The following is a 16,191-nucleotide window of genomic DNA, read 5'->3' as shown; positions in this document are numbered from 1 at the left end:
GTTAAATGAATAAATGACTCTTCCCTTATCCTTGGCCTAGTTTCAAAGCAGCAGCTCCTCATGTTGAATCACTGTGTTTTCAAAAATAAGAAATATATAAATTGGTACAGTAAACAGAGACAAGTGACTTTCTTCTTAGGAACATAATGTTTTTAAAACAGTCCAGTTGACCTGCCCACCTACATCCAGTAGAAATATGATGTAGCAGGAATAGTGTCACTCTGTAACCTGATTCATGCAAATCTAACTTTTCCATCATGTAGTAGGAAGCATTATTTCCAATTGTACCCAATCCCTGATCTTGCAATTAAAGCATAAATTTTAAAAATAACTAGAATAAACCTTGGCAAACCAGAGTACGAAAAAGAGGACACTTTGAAATTTTGTTTTGTAGAAGGTGGAATAGTGTTTCACCTATGCAGAGCTGGGATGAGTTTCTATCAAGGACCAGGAGATAGGACTAAATGATCTCTATCGAAGCCATTTCAAATTTGAGTCTCTCGTTCTAACAAAAAATAGCATTACAATTATCGGCCCTGAATATATCCTTCCAGAGGTTAACCTAATTACTCCATCCACATTTGATTGTTACTATTCCATTTGCTTAAGTCCCAGGAGACTACAGCAAACGGGTGTATCAAGGCGTGAGAGTGAAGCACACAGTTAAAGATCTACTGGCAGAAAAACGATCCAGGCAGACAAGTAACTCAAGATTTAATGTAAGTCTCAATTTAATACATTCTGAAGTGTTTGGGGGTTTAAGTCCTCTGTTAAGATTAGTTATCTCTCTTTTCCCTTTACACATCAAACTCTCATCCTGAGTCTGATATTCTCAATTGCAAAGCCCTCCTTCGACTGGCACAAACAATATAATTACTATTAACACTATGGCACATCTGTCAAACTGTGAGCAAGCATTCCAACAGCTCTATGAACTTATTGGCTATTTCGGCTGGTAGCAATGAAAGAAAAACGTGTCCTGACTTTTTCATTTCCCTCAGTCATAAATTAACAAAAGCTAAGCTGGTGAAAATAATGCTGATTTTCGTCCACATGTTATTTTAAACCTTATAAGATAACTTAGAAAAATCCTCTCTGTAAAACACAAAGTCAGATTTTAAAATCCTAGTAGACATCTTAAGTCTAAAATTTCTATCTGCCATTGTGTCTTCATGAATAAATAACACCACTCTGTGCTTAAAATGTTTACGTTGCTGTACCCAGTTCTTCAAAAAATGATCCTAGAATGGAAATAGCAGTTGGCTATCAACATGGGTATATAATCCTTATTCTATTAGGTAAACTATAACAACAGGAATGTCTGGCATCTGTCAGGCATGGCTGGGGCTGAGTGCATGAGAGCAGGTGACCAGGAGTATATGAAGCAACCATGTACAGCACCTAGCACAGGGCTGGTGCACAGCAGATACTGGTTCTTCCAGTGTGTCTGCCCAGAATGTTGGCACCATGTTCATTCAACACTGCTCCAAAATCAAACTTCTGGGACATGTTTTAAGGGATCGATCCAAGATTAGATTTCCTCCCATCCAAGAATACCTTTTGCTGCACATTTTATGCCTCCCTTTCTTTTAAGCCATCTCCTCTCTTCTAGTTCAACAAATGGAGCTTAGTTGATAAAGAGCAATCTAAATAATGGGCTCTTTGTCTGCTCTTAGCGCAGTGTTTCTCATAGCTCTTGCTCAGAACCATTTGTGTGTATTAAAAATATCCATACCAATCAGGGGGTGGGGGTGGAGAGAGAGTTCAGAGTCTACTCTAAATGAACCACAGCTTCATGGAAGCAATGTGGATTGCTTAGCCACAACTGCAGCTAAACTTGTGAAACTTGATGAAAATTCCAGACAAATTAGCAGCTGGGAAGACAAGAGTGACAATGAGGATACCAGCGTAGTCAAGGAGCGGACATTGTATCTGCCCTGTGTGAGTAAGGGTATAACTCTCTCTTTGGCATTGTGATCAATGCCAATAAATGAACGATAAGGCCCTATACCTGACAGAGTTACATAAAAAGACAAGAAGGCATATATCCAAATGGTGGATATGAACATATTTTTCTTTAAAAAATTACCTAACATGACTTCTTGTTCAAGATCTGTGACTGCCAAATAGTGCATTTTCTTTTTTCTTTTTTGATAGTGCATTTTCTTTTTTCTTTTTTTGAGATATAACAATATAAACATAATAACAAGCCATATTATTTGATTTAATTTTTAAATGCAGATTCCTGGTCCCTGTCTTGTCTACTAACAAAGTTATTGGGCTGGAGCCAAGAAATGGACATTGTTAACAAGCTCCTTTGGGTGACTCTTTACACCTTATAGTTTGAGAACTTTACCATCGAGCAAAGAGCAAGCATCCAAGTCTCTCACACCACAGCCAAGGTTCCTATCTCTGCCCAGATAAGAATTTGTTGAACTATTGCCATTGGCCCAGTGACAGTGAAAGTATTATCATGTAAGTGACTACAAGAAATGTGTAGTACATAGTCTATGCCAAATTACCTGGTAGAAAGAAAAAATACACATTTAAAAAACACAAGACTATATAGCCAGGCACTATATTGAATGCTAAAGACAAAAAACCACGCAACATGGCCATGTTATTTAAAGATTGTAATACTATCTACATAAGGACAGTTTAAAGTACAATTCCTTGTGTGTTATTTCATTTGATAGACACACTAATCCTGTGAGATCGATATTTACATGGTTTCTCATTCTACCGATTAAAAAGTTGACAACAGAAGCAATTGTTTTCAAGCTGCGCCGTTAGCAAGTGGCAGATTTTCTGACTTCTAATTCCATATTCCTTTTAAAGGGGGAGATAAATATGGAAGAGAGTAGAAAAATCTCTCATTCATCCTCTCTTCATCCCTTTGAGCTGCTATAACAAAATACCACAAACTGGGTAGCTTATAAACAGCAAACGTTTTTCACGGTCCTGGAGGCTGGAAGTCTGAGACCAGGGTGCCAGCATGGTCGCACTCTGGCAAAGGTCCCCATCCGGGTTGCAGATTTCTCGTTGTATCCTCACATGGTGAAAGGGCCCAGGGAGCTCTCTGGCGTCTCTTTTATTAAGGCACTAATCTTACTTATGAAGGCTCTGCCTTCATGACCTAATCACCTCCCAAAGGCCCCACCTCCTAATACCATCTCATTAGGCATTAGAATTTCAGCATATAAATTTGGGGAGAACACAAACATTCAGACCATAGCACATGCAAACAAAGAAAATCAAAACAGAAAATATATTATGTAGAAAGAACTCCTAGGACTAGAAAGGTGCAAACCAGCTCTAACTATGGCATTTATTCTCAGGCATCAAGTGCATAGGCTGTAGGAACATCTCAACACTGGTGTCTTACTCTCATCCTCACTTCAATGACCTTTTAAATTCGGGTAATTAAATGCATATAAACTTGAAATGTGGTTATTTGAACATTAGGTATTTCTATGAATTGACTTTACTGTCTACCCGCTCATGTTTCATCTTCTCAACCACTATTCTAGAATATCCGTATATCCCAAGAAAGATATTGTATTCACTAACCATCCATTTTCTATGACCTATTACTGTTCCTGTTGCAAATGCAACCCAGTGAACAAGAATCATGAAAAGTCACATTACTGGCAAGCATTTGGGGGCTCTAATTGCATGGGTGATACTGAAGCTACCTATTTTTCATTCCAATATACTAAGTGACAGTGACTTGGATATCTTAGATCATTTCAGATAGGCAATCCATCCTTAGGCATATTCAAAATTTGCTACTGACAACATAGAGAATAACCAGTCAAAGGCTGACTTGAGAAGACTGGAGACCCTACCATGCAATTCTACCATATATATTGTGCTAGGCCAAAAAATAGACCCCCAAATATCCCATGTCAAATCCATGGACCCTGTGAATATTGCCTTATGTGGCAAAATATGTGATTAAGTTAAGGATCTTGAAAGGACATACATGGATTATCTGGGTGGACCCTAAATGCAATCACTGTATCCTTGTAAGAGAGAGTTTGAGAGAGACACACACACACAGAAGGAAACACACAAAAGCAGAAGAGGCAATGTAATTACAGTAGAGGTTGGAGTCATGCAGCCACAAGTCGGGGAATGCAAGCAGACACCAAAATCTGGAAAAGGCAAAGAATGGGTTCTCCCTTGGAGTCCCATAGGGAGCGCAGCCTTGCCAACACTCTGATGTGATCTTCTGGCATCCAGAACTATGAAAGAATAAGTTTTGGTTTTTTTAAGTCACCCAGTTTTCGGTAATTTGTTAAAGCAGCCGTAGGTCATAAAAACATATATTATAAAAACTAAATCTCCCTGAATAAGTATCCTTTAGGAAGCGCCTATTTGGTGTCCAAATTGCTGCTCTGCTTTTTGTGGCAACAGAGTGATAAGTTTGCACAGGCCGTGTTGATCCATCTTTACCACAAGAACATCTGTTTTTGATGCCATGAAATGTTTTTCACATCTTTGCAGTAGGAATCAAAGGGAGAAAAATCCCTCACATCAAAAAAGGCTTTCACCAAAGACAACTTAAACCTACTTCTGTACATTGTAGTCATAATCCTGTGGTTTCACACTATTATGGTGGATATCTGTTTTTAAATAATGGCTTTTCTCTTTCTTTCTCACATTTTTCTATTATTCTTTACTGTGCTACAAGATTTTCTGCCAGAATATTTAAATATGAGCTATTCTCCAATCTCTAGTACCAAAAAATATATAATTGGTCTTTTGATGTAGATTTATGTTGCCTTTTTTTTCAATTACACTACTTCAATCGAGTTCCCCAAAAAAGCTAATCATTGAGAAATTTTAATAACGTCATAAAATTGAATGAACTCTTAATTATCTATGGTAAAGGAAAAATGAGAATTACAAGAAGGAGCAATAAGCCTAATAACTTATTGCTTTCAATAACCAGTTTTCCATTTTGCTTTGAAATTCAATGAACGATTTTCAGGCTACTGAGTTTTCTAATCAAGTTTCTCTTAAGCTATCATTAAGATTCACTTATAATCATTGAATATACAGTAGCTGGCATGAGAGGAAAAAGTTTTTAAACTTGCTGAGTAGGAAATGAAAATCATTTTGGCATTAAAATTGCATAGTGGAATAGGGGAGGAGTGGTACAATGCAGTTTGGGGAGATTTAGAATTAGCCTGGAAATAGAGGTCTAGTGCAACCTATTTTTTTTGTTTATGGACATGCTGATAGCTATCTTGATCTGCTCATTCATCAAAAAGCTATAGCGAGGAACAATAAGAAAGTAGCTATGAAAGTTATTTTGAGTTAATATTGTACATAAACATGAGGAAAAATTGGTGAAGATTTCTGGTTGTTTTGAAAGATCTGAACTGATGAAAATGTTGAGGAGATATATCCCAAGTGGGAAAATTATTTGGATTATATTAGTCTTGAATTATACATATTATGCATCTATAGTCCAAAATTTAACTATTTCCACTTGGCATGATTCTTTTATACCAACATCAAGTGTTTGCTTTTCAGATCACAATTACTTACAATTATTTTCTTTTTCCATATTTTCCTAAATCCCCATCTATAAATTAGCTGCTCAAATCTCCACATCAAGGACACATAAGATAAGGCCATATTGTCAGCTGGGAATCTTGGTTAAAACGTTTCCTAATTATTTTTAGAAGGAAAGTATTGTAAGCACAGAAAGAAGTATGACAATAGTACTTACTGACGGGAAATTTTGGAGGCACAAACATGAAAATGGGTGCCACATAGCGCTTTTATGGCATAGAGTAATTAAGAGTGTTTGATCTTTGTTGAGAGGTGGGTAAACACAAACTGTGGAACAGATGTGCATTGCCTAGCTCCATCCCTAATAACTGTCTCTTTTTCTATCAGGAGTGCTAGTTAGAGGTTTGTTTAGTTATATATCCAGCTGCTGTTTTGTGGCTCCAATCATAAGCACACTTCAATTACCACCAAGCGTAAACATTGTGATGTCCATATCTGTGATTTGCATTTGGATTTCTTGTGAAATATAAAAAGAAAAGAATACACAGTTAGAAACTGTACGTTATAGCAACTCAACGTTTCTTTAATTTCCCTGAAGCTTTGGAAAATGTATCCAAGATAGCTCTTATACACCAAAAGAGAAATTACTTCCTCAATCTGTTTGAGCCCCTCCTTCTGGCCATCAGTGGTTTCAGGCAATTCTTTTCTTCTCTCTGGGCTTCAGTATCCTTATCAACAAAAGTAGAGAGTTAGGTCCCTCCCGTTCCAGTATTCAGTTTTAATACTCAAACTTTAAAAAGTTTATCCCATTCTTTTATCTTCTTAATTATTGTTATTCATTTATTCAGTGTTCCCATTTCACTGTTTAGGACTTAAAATAGATCTGAATCTCTGAGAACTCACTCATACTCAAGTGGAATCATCTTTGAGCTGTTGTTTCCGATCACTCTGTCATCTGGGAACTTACAACACTTCAGTTCATCATCTAAGACACAGGCAGCATAGCACAGTGAAGAGTTTGGGCTCTGGATCCAGATGACCTGAATTCAAATCCCAGCTCTGCCATTTGCCAACTATACAATGACTTAAGCTTACTGTCAAAGGAAGATAATAATATCTGCCTTGCAAGTTAACCGTAAGGGTTAAATTTAATATTTGTCAAGTGCTTGGCACATGGTATAAGTTCAATCAATGCTATTGCTATTAAATATTGACTGTGTGCAAGGAACATTAGAATTCAAAGTGATGTAAGAAATTCTCTGACCTGAAGAAATGTACAGTTCAGCTGTGGGAGAAGGAATTATACAGGAAACAAGTCATTAAAAATAAAAGATGGCTTTGCTCCAAGTGCCAAACATGTGATAGTGGCCATCAGTGAACACTGTGGAAGTTCAATAGAGGATGAGGGTAGGTGGAAGGAGACTTCTTGGAGGATGAGCTATGAGCTAAGCTTTGAAGGAAGGAAATAACTCAGGTGAGCAGTGAGGAGGAATAGAGTCTGAACAGAATACATGGAGTGGTCTAGAAGGAGAGCTGGCACTCTCTGTGATATACAGTGGGTGGTCTAATTTGGTCTGCAGGGTAAAGTGAAAGAGAAGGTTGAAAGGTCTAGCCTTGTACATGACCCTCCAAAATTCAGTTCATCTTGCCTGCTAAGGTCTCCCAGACACTCCCCCTCTACTCCCAGAGCCTCTAGCATATTTTTGTTTTGTTTTGTTTTGTTTTGTTTTGTTTTGTTTTGTTTGTTTGTTTGTTTAATCTCTCTCCCAACTAGTTAATGTCTTTCTGTTTCCATTTATTCCTTTTGGAGTCTCCATCCCAGGAAGAGTAGCAGTATGATAGAAGGGTTAAAACTCATATTTAGGAGTTAGACAGACTGAGGATCTGACTTAACATGTGAAAGTGGTCTCACTTCTCTGGGCCTAAGTTTCCTTTTATGTAAACGGAGGGATAGTGATACAATCATAGAGTTGTCATGAAGATGAAATGAGATAATGTATATAAAGCCCCTGGTACAGCTGTTACATGGCATGTTGTAAGTGCTCAGCAAATGGCAGCTTTTATGGTTTTTATGGTACTTGAAACATGGTAGCACTTGATAAACGTTACAGTGAAAGTATGCTGCACAAAGGTAGATACCCACAAGATTGTGGCCAGCTCTTAATATCAGCCTTGGAGGTTAGATACTCCTGTTTTCATTACTATAGATTCTAACATAATATAAATAAGTCAAACCACTAGAAAGGCCGTGGGTGACTTTTGTAGATGTGAAAAATTGATTCACTCTGAGGAAGGAAACAATAAAACAAACAGGAATCTTATTTTTATTCTGACTCAGCGATGTGACCCTCCTCCATTCTGTAAGACAAGAAGGCTAGAGCTGAACTTCAGCTTGGTTCATTTCATTAAGATAAATTCTGCTGCTCTCATTCTGCAGTTATAAACATCCAAAGACTTAACCAATCTTAGATAACAAATGGAGTACTATATTCACCCATCATGGGCTACTGTTTTATGAAAATTCCAACTTCAAATGTCAGGAAGAGGGAAATAAAAGTCTTAACATTTTGATTAGGATTTGCTACCAATTTACTGACTTAAAAGATAATGTTACTTTTTGAAACCCACATTTCCTCAATTACAAAGGTTAGCATAATCTTATGAGTGCAGATGGGAGGGGACTGGTACTCACAGTGCTTTTAATGTGTCCCTCTCTCCCCAGTGGGTACAGCTTTTACTCTTCCTGATTTGATAACCTTTACCCAAACTCAGAATATGTGCCGTCCACTGGCATCCCTATCCCCAACCTCCAAGGCCAAGCTAAACCCCTCTTTCTTCTAGAAATATAAATTCCTTCTCCTCTAGTTCAACTAGAGTTTTGAGGTGGAATTTGCAAGAGAAATAGGGAAAAAATCACATAAAGCACAAAAACAATTATATGGCGTGCAAATGTTGTGACACTACATTTAATATCTAGTCAAAGATTGGCATGGGTGGGACAGTTGAAGTGACTTGTATGCCTGGGTCTCCTTCCACCAGCTCAATCTCTGAGACAAATAAGAATTTTTAATAATAATAGCTGTCATTTACTGCTAGGCTCCTAAGTAGGGACTTTACAAATATGTTATTTATTCACTTTAAATACATTTCATTTATCGACAAGAAGCTCAACCACCTTAAGAGGGTGGTACTCATCTATTTTTCAGATGCAGAAACTAAGACTCAGATAGAAAGCAGTGAAGCTTAGATTTGGACCCAGATTTTTTGGACTCCAAGGTCTTTATTTTACCCAATGTGGTACCTTCTTAAATCTATATTTCTGGTCTAAGTAAGGACTGGTTTTGGAACAACCACTTTGTTCAGGTCCTCTGCTCAGTGCTCATCCTACCCTTCATACTCCATACATGATGTTGGGCCCCAAGCATGACTTTTGCTCCTCTCCAATTCATGTCTGTCTCCTTGCAATGATTCTGTAGACTGCTCCGATGATGCCACGCACAGCTCAAATCAAAACCAAAACCTTTCTTTTCTATGAAACCAGAGATCTGGACGCAAGTTCTTAATTCCCTTCTAGAACCTTCCTCTAGTTTTGTCCCAAAACTGCTTCCAGAATATAGTTCCTCTCTGTCATTCCCCACCAATCCGGGACCCCCTGGTCTCTCAGGCTCTCCATGGCACCTGGCCTTCTCTGTAAAAGAGGAAAATGTACCATACAGACCTTGCAAAAGCCTTTTTGCTGCTTTTCCAGAGCTCTCTCGGGCCCATCTCACCCAACCCATTCCAGGCTGAACTTTTCTTCTTGCCTGAACCTCACTCGCCTGCTATGCCTTTTGATGAAATATATTGTAAGGCTGGTATCCCATGGCTCACTCCTGGGACTGGATGTAGAAGGCCACTTCTCCCATTTCAGAAGGCGGAAACCATTACATCACTGAGCCCAATAAAACATTGAGCTGACCAACTCTGTCGACCCACTATCTCTGGTGATCTACCTCTTAGATGCTCTCCCAACCTCTATGGTGTCCGGCATTCTCTCATAGTTTACACAGTAAAGAATAGTATGTATATTCTTAATAAATATAATGGCCACTAAGCAAAAGGGAGGGTAAGTTTCTCATGCTCTTACCTTCTTATGAAAGTATGAGAAAAGATGGGACAAGGAGGACCACCAATGACTTCAATTTTTAGTATTTCATATTTAAGTACTAAGCCAATTTTTAGTATTTCATATAAAAGACTTTTGGAAGAATTTACTAATAATGAAATTTAACTTTAACCAAGCTACACCCTCCAAACTCTGCTAAAACTTGGACAATTTATATGTTGTGCTATTTCTCTTTGGTATTCTAATGGTGGCGCTAAACAGTAAAAAAGGTCAAAAGAAGAAAGAAGCAGAATGTAAATAAGACGACAAACTGATTATCTATGTCTTAAATTTAGGGAGTTATCCATACATAAATTCAAGAACAAAATCACAACTGTTTCAGCCATCATTGTATTATCAAATCTGAAAACAGAGTACATATATGATATATTGAATCCATGGTTAGAAGGGTCAGCTTTGGGCAGAGCCATCTCTGAAGACATACGAGTATAAAAAAGTCTGTACCACTGCTATCATGAGAAATATTCATACTCTCCTCTGATTTTTTTAAGACTTACCATAAAAACTATTTTTCATCTCTTCAATACCCATAAAATGAACCCATCCTACAATGTGTTCCAGCTTTATTAAGATTTTCACATTTGCCTGGGCATAGCAAATGGTCATCAGATGGCCCAGTATATTTCTCCCTGCTTTGATAGTGTTTAATTCTCTTATATTATTTTTAATTTTTCTTATTTTTAGAGCACCTGTTATCTTTGTGTTTGATTATTAAATCTCTTAGGAAAATGATAATTTTTTCTTTAATAAGTACATCTCAGTTGTCCTTCCTGCTTTTTCTGAATTGCCAGCAGAAGGATCCACTTATTTGTAATGTTTGCAAGGTTATTGATAAAGGGAATCAGTAACTACCCTGATACACATTTTTGCTCACTCTCATAGCACAGTGCTTTGCATATTGCTTGTTAATGTTGCCAACTAACCCGCTTCATGAGCCCAGAAAGAATTAAAAAAGAAAAAACATTTTCTGAGCAGGCAATGCCTTGTAAACTCAGAATGCCAATGTTTGAATACAGAGGTACACATTATATCCTTCGCATTCATTTGAATGAATGTTTTATCTAAGGCTTTCAAAATGGCCCATTGTCTGACTTTAATTAGACCACTGTCCTGCCCTGTTTAGAGAACTGAACCACATTTCCAAGGCTTTCTATGTTCTCCACCCAACCACCTGCTCCTTCACAATTGCAGAATTTTTTTAAAAAAATAATAATAAAGGTGAACCTTGTGCAAACAGCTTATTTTTTCAGCTGTTCTATTGGTTCTGTCGTTTTTTAAAATGTCATGAAATTTAAAATATTTCCTGATTGTAAATTCTTTCACACATCTTGCAAAAATAATCAAGTTTTGCAGCACAACAGCCACAGGAAGTCCACCTGACAGGGCTGAAATTCTGCAGATTCTGTTCTAGCCAAAGTGTACACTTATCAACCTGTACCCAGTGGTTCCTGTTGTTCTAACTTAGCTACCTAAATACAAAAAGCATTTAAAAAGCACACCAAGATCCAGAAGTTAAAAAAAAATGTTTCATTTTGTAACTTAGGCAACAGAAATCACTTCCTCACAGAGACAGCATGGGCATAATTTTATGCCAAGCAGGAGAGTTTTAACAGTAAAATTTCAAAAAACTGTTAGAAAGTTGGAATTCCACAACCATGTTAGTTTTCCAAAGGACATAAAATAGTTCATATAACAGAAATTTAAGACACTTGGAATTATAGTGTTTTTCTTTAAGTTGAGATTTACAATATAGATTTAAGACCTAAATTCTATTTTTTTTTTTTTAATTTTTATTAGCTAGTTGTTTTAATCACAAAAGCAACGCATGGTAAAATTTCAAACAGAATGAAAGAGCATAAAGCAAAAATGGAAGTCTACTAACCTCCCCTGCTCTCACCCATCTCCCCCTACTTCCCAGAGGTCGCCACACTGAGAGTAGTGTACAATTTTCCAGAATTTTACTATAACTTTAAATTAGAGTGAAATTAAGTTGTTGCACCAACAAGTTAATAAACATCAAAATCTATTTTTATGCACTATTACAAATGCATAAATTAATGTTTTCATGGTAAATTCCTTCTCCCAAGAAAGAACTTAAACGAGTCTTTTAGTGTTTATTTTACCCCTATACATGTGAAGGCCTTAAGCAAATCACTTAATCTTTTTTACTCTCCATAGTACCTCCTGCTGCCCGAGGCTAGTGATAATGAAAACAAGGGGCAGGAAACCAGATGAGCTCTTTCTTTGTGATACAAATACCCTATAATTAAGGCTTTATAAACACAAAATAAATAAAAGTTTTCAAGAATATATGTTTCAATATTCCTTCCTCATAAATTCTTATTGGCCTTAGGATTGGACCTATACAATGTACTATTAAATTATTTAAGAATGCTAGGTTTTTTCTTTGTAAACGGGGAAGTATGAGAAGACCCGCTAGCCTCCTCTTTACACAGATATCAGGGGGGGCAGTTGACAATAAAGAAGAAAAGAGAGAAAGAGCTCTGAGAATTGGTACAAGTGGGACAGGTGGCTAATAGCCATCAGCACCCACAGGGCAAGTAACAGCCCATGCCAGGCTCTGAAACAAAGCCAAAAAGAGGTGAATATATATGTCATCTGCTAGCCGCCTAAAACCCCACCCCAACCGAGAGCTCATCACACCCCCATCACTGAATCTCTGTGCAACTACAATAGCCCAGACACTGACCTACCAACCATTCCTGATCCACCATTTTCAGCATTGGATTAAATTACCTAGAATGCCACTTTCACCATGTGTACACTGCTAAGAAACTTCTAAAGGATCATGGCCTGGACGAAGACCAAGCTCCTTAGCATGGCTCAAAAAGTTTTATTATAACCTGGCTCCCACACCTTCCTCCAGCTTCTCTAGTTTTTCTGTTTGCACAATTCCGGCACACATTCCATGTCTGTGACATGCTATCCACACATTCAAGCCTTGCTTTGCTACCCAACTACAATACCCTTTAGCCTATCTGCTTATTGATTTCCTCTCATTCTTCAAAACTGGACTCAGATATTACCTACGGTATGATGTGTTTAGTCACCTTCCTTCAAGACAGCAACTCACCTCCATGTCTACTCTCATCCTTACCCCTACATACACTAAATCATGGTTACAGTAGATTTAGATTGGAATCCAGCCTATGTCACTTACTAGCCTGATGACATTGGACAAGTCCTTTATACTGTCTATTAGTTTCCCAATCTATAATCTAGCAATAATAGCTTAAAACAATCTTTGTCAGTGGCTCATGGTAAAGATTTAATGAGATAATACATGTAAATTATTTAGCACAGTGCAAAGCACATAAAGCACATAAGTGGTAATTGTTGCTTAAAAATTATGAAACACACACTAATATATGTAAAGTGCCCGACACAGAGTCTGGCATGAAGTAAGTATTCATGAAATGCTATTCCTCTCAACCCTTATCTTTATCATTGCACCAATTACATTATATATATATGCATGCAACTGTGTTCCTTATGAAACCATGTGCTCCCTAAGAACAAAACCCATGCCTTACTCTTCTTTATATTTCTGGAAATTACCACAATCCTGATAAATAGTAGGCACACAAATAAATGTCACCTGCTAGCCTCCTAAAACCCCTGAATTCTCTTAAAACTTTTATTAACTAGTTTAATAAAATGATTAAATACAGTTTTATTTAATCAATTAAATGAAACTTTTGCTCCTGAACAACCAATTTGTTTATTATTCCTTGAAGAATAAGTAGTAAATGTGCTTTCCCACCTCTGTGCTTGGTTCACAAAATTCCTTGCATCTGGGGCTTCCTTTCTCCTCTCTGCATCCTCTTATCCTTCATGTCCAAATCCTCAGCACAGTGATTTCCCCTTTTTCTGGCTTCTAGAGTATGCAGAGCACAGATCATGCACCTGAAAACTAGGCACATGCTGTTCTGTACCATGAGCTACTTGCATAAGAACCCACCCAAACCTTAGCAATTGGTAATAATGATTTAGGATTTCTCACAAGTCTGTGGGTTGGCTGGGAATTTCTCTGCTGGTTTCCCTAGAGCTCACTTATGTAGTTGCATTTAGCTGGAGATTCAGCCATGCAGGAAAGTCTAAGAAAGCTCCTTCACATGTCTGACAGTTGGTGCTAGCTGTCATCAAGAGTGCCTGGATTCACTTTCACATGTTCCTTCATCCTCCACGAGGCTATACTGGCTTTCTTAAGAAGACATTGTAAGGCAGCATTTAACACAAGCAAAGGTAGAAGCTGCAAATCCTCTTGAAGCCTAGACTCTGAAACTTAACTAGCATCATTTCTGCCACATTCTATTAATCAAAGCAGGTCACAAAACAATCTCAGATTCAAGGGATAGAGGTATAAACTCCACTTCTTGATGGGAGGAGCTGCAAAGAAATTGTAGTCATATTTAATCTACCATAAATGGCTTGTGTCCCTAAATAGATCCTAACCTAAGCTGTTTGGTTGCATTCTTTCTAGCACCTGCAACATTCAGCACTGTGCCTTGCACATCGGAGGTGCCCAGTAAATATCTGTGGATTGATGTAAAGAATACTACAGAGAACCTGTTTGTTATGTCATTGAGAGGTTGAGGGAGCATAAATTTGGGAGTGATAGAGATTGGGTTTAAATCCTAGTTTTGTAATTTACTAGATGGGTGATTTAGGACACATTATTTAACTTCTCTGTGCTTTCCTCTTTTGTACACCTGAGATGATAATAACTACTTTATAACAAGATAATATTATATAAAACGCTTGGCACATGGTAGATATTATAACTGTAGTTCCTATTCATTATGGGGGATTTTCCTAATTATGATTAAATTACTATGTAACTCAGATAAGTGGTCCAAAAATCAAAACTTGTTTCGAACTTTGCAAAACTAGTAAGATTTATTAGAACGGCTTGGTATAGTTTAGTTACTATATATGATTTCACTCTAGTCAGAATGCCCCTGGTTCTACTACGTACTTGTCACATTAACTAAGACATCTAATTCCTTTTGCCCATTTTCTTCTTAAAGAACACATTATTTCAACCTCACATGGGTACATGTAAAGGCTAACTGTGTTACATCCAGCATTAACTTTGCATTCATTTCAGAGTTGGAGGAAAATCATATGACCCATGGTAGGTCTAAATTCAGATATTAAATCATGATTTTTAGAATGTTCAGTATAATATTATCACTTCCACTTCTCTCCCAACCATAGATATAATGAAAATGAGAAATTAAATACATAAAATACTATGAATTCCTTGAAAAGGGACCCCGGCTATTCACAAGTGGTTATGATTATTATTACTTAATCATTAATAGCAATATCTTTAAGTTTAAAGAGACGCTTTCTAAACTATACAATCAGAATTTTAAAAATATATTATATATTATATAGCAGTGTGAAAAATCGTATGCTAGTCAGAGATCTCTTTCTTAGTACATTTCAATATATTCCTTCAACCAGCTTGACACTTAAAGATGTTATGAGGTCATAAAAATGACTAGAAATGTACTCAGGGAAACTCTTATCACTTTACAACCTTGGTGACCTATTAGTTCAAATTAACTCATTTTCATGAAGGGGCTTTTGGGGCAGCTGTGAAGCTGTTGTGTTAGCTACAGGAAGTTGCAGACTGGCAAATTTCATTCAAATATAAACCTCTAAATTTGTCTACCTGGCATTGCAGGATCCTGTTGTTTGCAGTATGCAAAATAAAAATTATATACCATCTCACTTGGTCAAAAGTTATGGGCTCTTCAATATTAATTTAAATATTATTTCTGGAGGATTCATATGGTAAGAGGCAATTGTGTGAGTATAATATCTTGAACAAGAAAGAAAGGAATGTGAGTTTTCTCGTCACATGAGCAATGACAACTAGTGCTTCTGCTGAAGGCTCATGTTTTAGTCTATTCTTTCTCAACCCATAAAATCTGGGAATGAGATGGGGGAGTAAATACCAGCTCTGAAATCTGTCCAGTAAAATTCTTCCCAATCCCAACACAGGCCCTTTAGAACTCTTCTATATTCTGTAAGATCTCACTGAAGTGATGTATTACCATTGCTTTTTATATTTATCCATCTAAGTATTTTCCAGGCCACCACAGAGAATGCTATTGTATAGCATTAATTATAGTTACAAATAATTAATTTTATGGAAATGTTTTATATCATGATTTTTGATGGTAGGTCACAGGAATTTGTCAAATTTGTCATGCATTAAATTATACACGTAATATTAGTGAATTTATATTTAAATTATACTTCAATAAAAATGACCCCCTAAAATAGAATATCCATTGAAAAACTAAGGAAATAGACTGACAGATAGGTAGATAGATGATAGATAGATAGATAGATAGATAGATAGATAGATAGATAGATAACAGATGATAGATGATAGATAGATAGATAGATAGATAGATAGATAGATAGATAGATAACCAGATGAAAAGTATAAATCCCACTCA

The 16,191-nt window shown here is 36.9% G+C and overlaps 1 protein-coding gene across 1 annotated transcript in view; it reads left to right on the top strand.

The window, feature by feature from the left end:
- CUNH11orf53 (chromosome unknown C11orf53 homolog) overlaps nt 1-16,191 on the top strand; it is a 48,155-nt gene that overhangs the window by 22,715 nt on the left and 9,249 nt on the right. Inside the window, exons 3-4 of the mRNA XM_011365435.1 lie at nt 13,839-13,930; nt 14,743-14,849. Coding sequence (XP_011363737.1) covers nt 13,839-13,930; nt 14,743-14,849 — 199 coding nt within the window. The remainder of the gene's footprint in view (nt 1-13,838; nt 13,931-14,742; nt 14,850-16,191) is intronic.

Source organism: Pteropus vampyrus, unplaced genomic scaffold (genome assembly GCF_000151845.1).
Source record: "Pteropus vampyrus isolate Shadow unplaced genomic scaffold, Pvam_2.0 Scaffold110, whole genome shotgun sequence".
NCBI lineage: Eukaryota > Metazoa > Chordata > Mammalia > Chiroptera > Pteropodidae > Pteropus > Pteropus vampyrus.
This window is presented reverse-complemented; position numbering and strand designations above follow the sequence as displayed.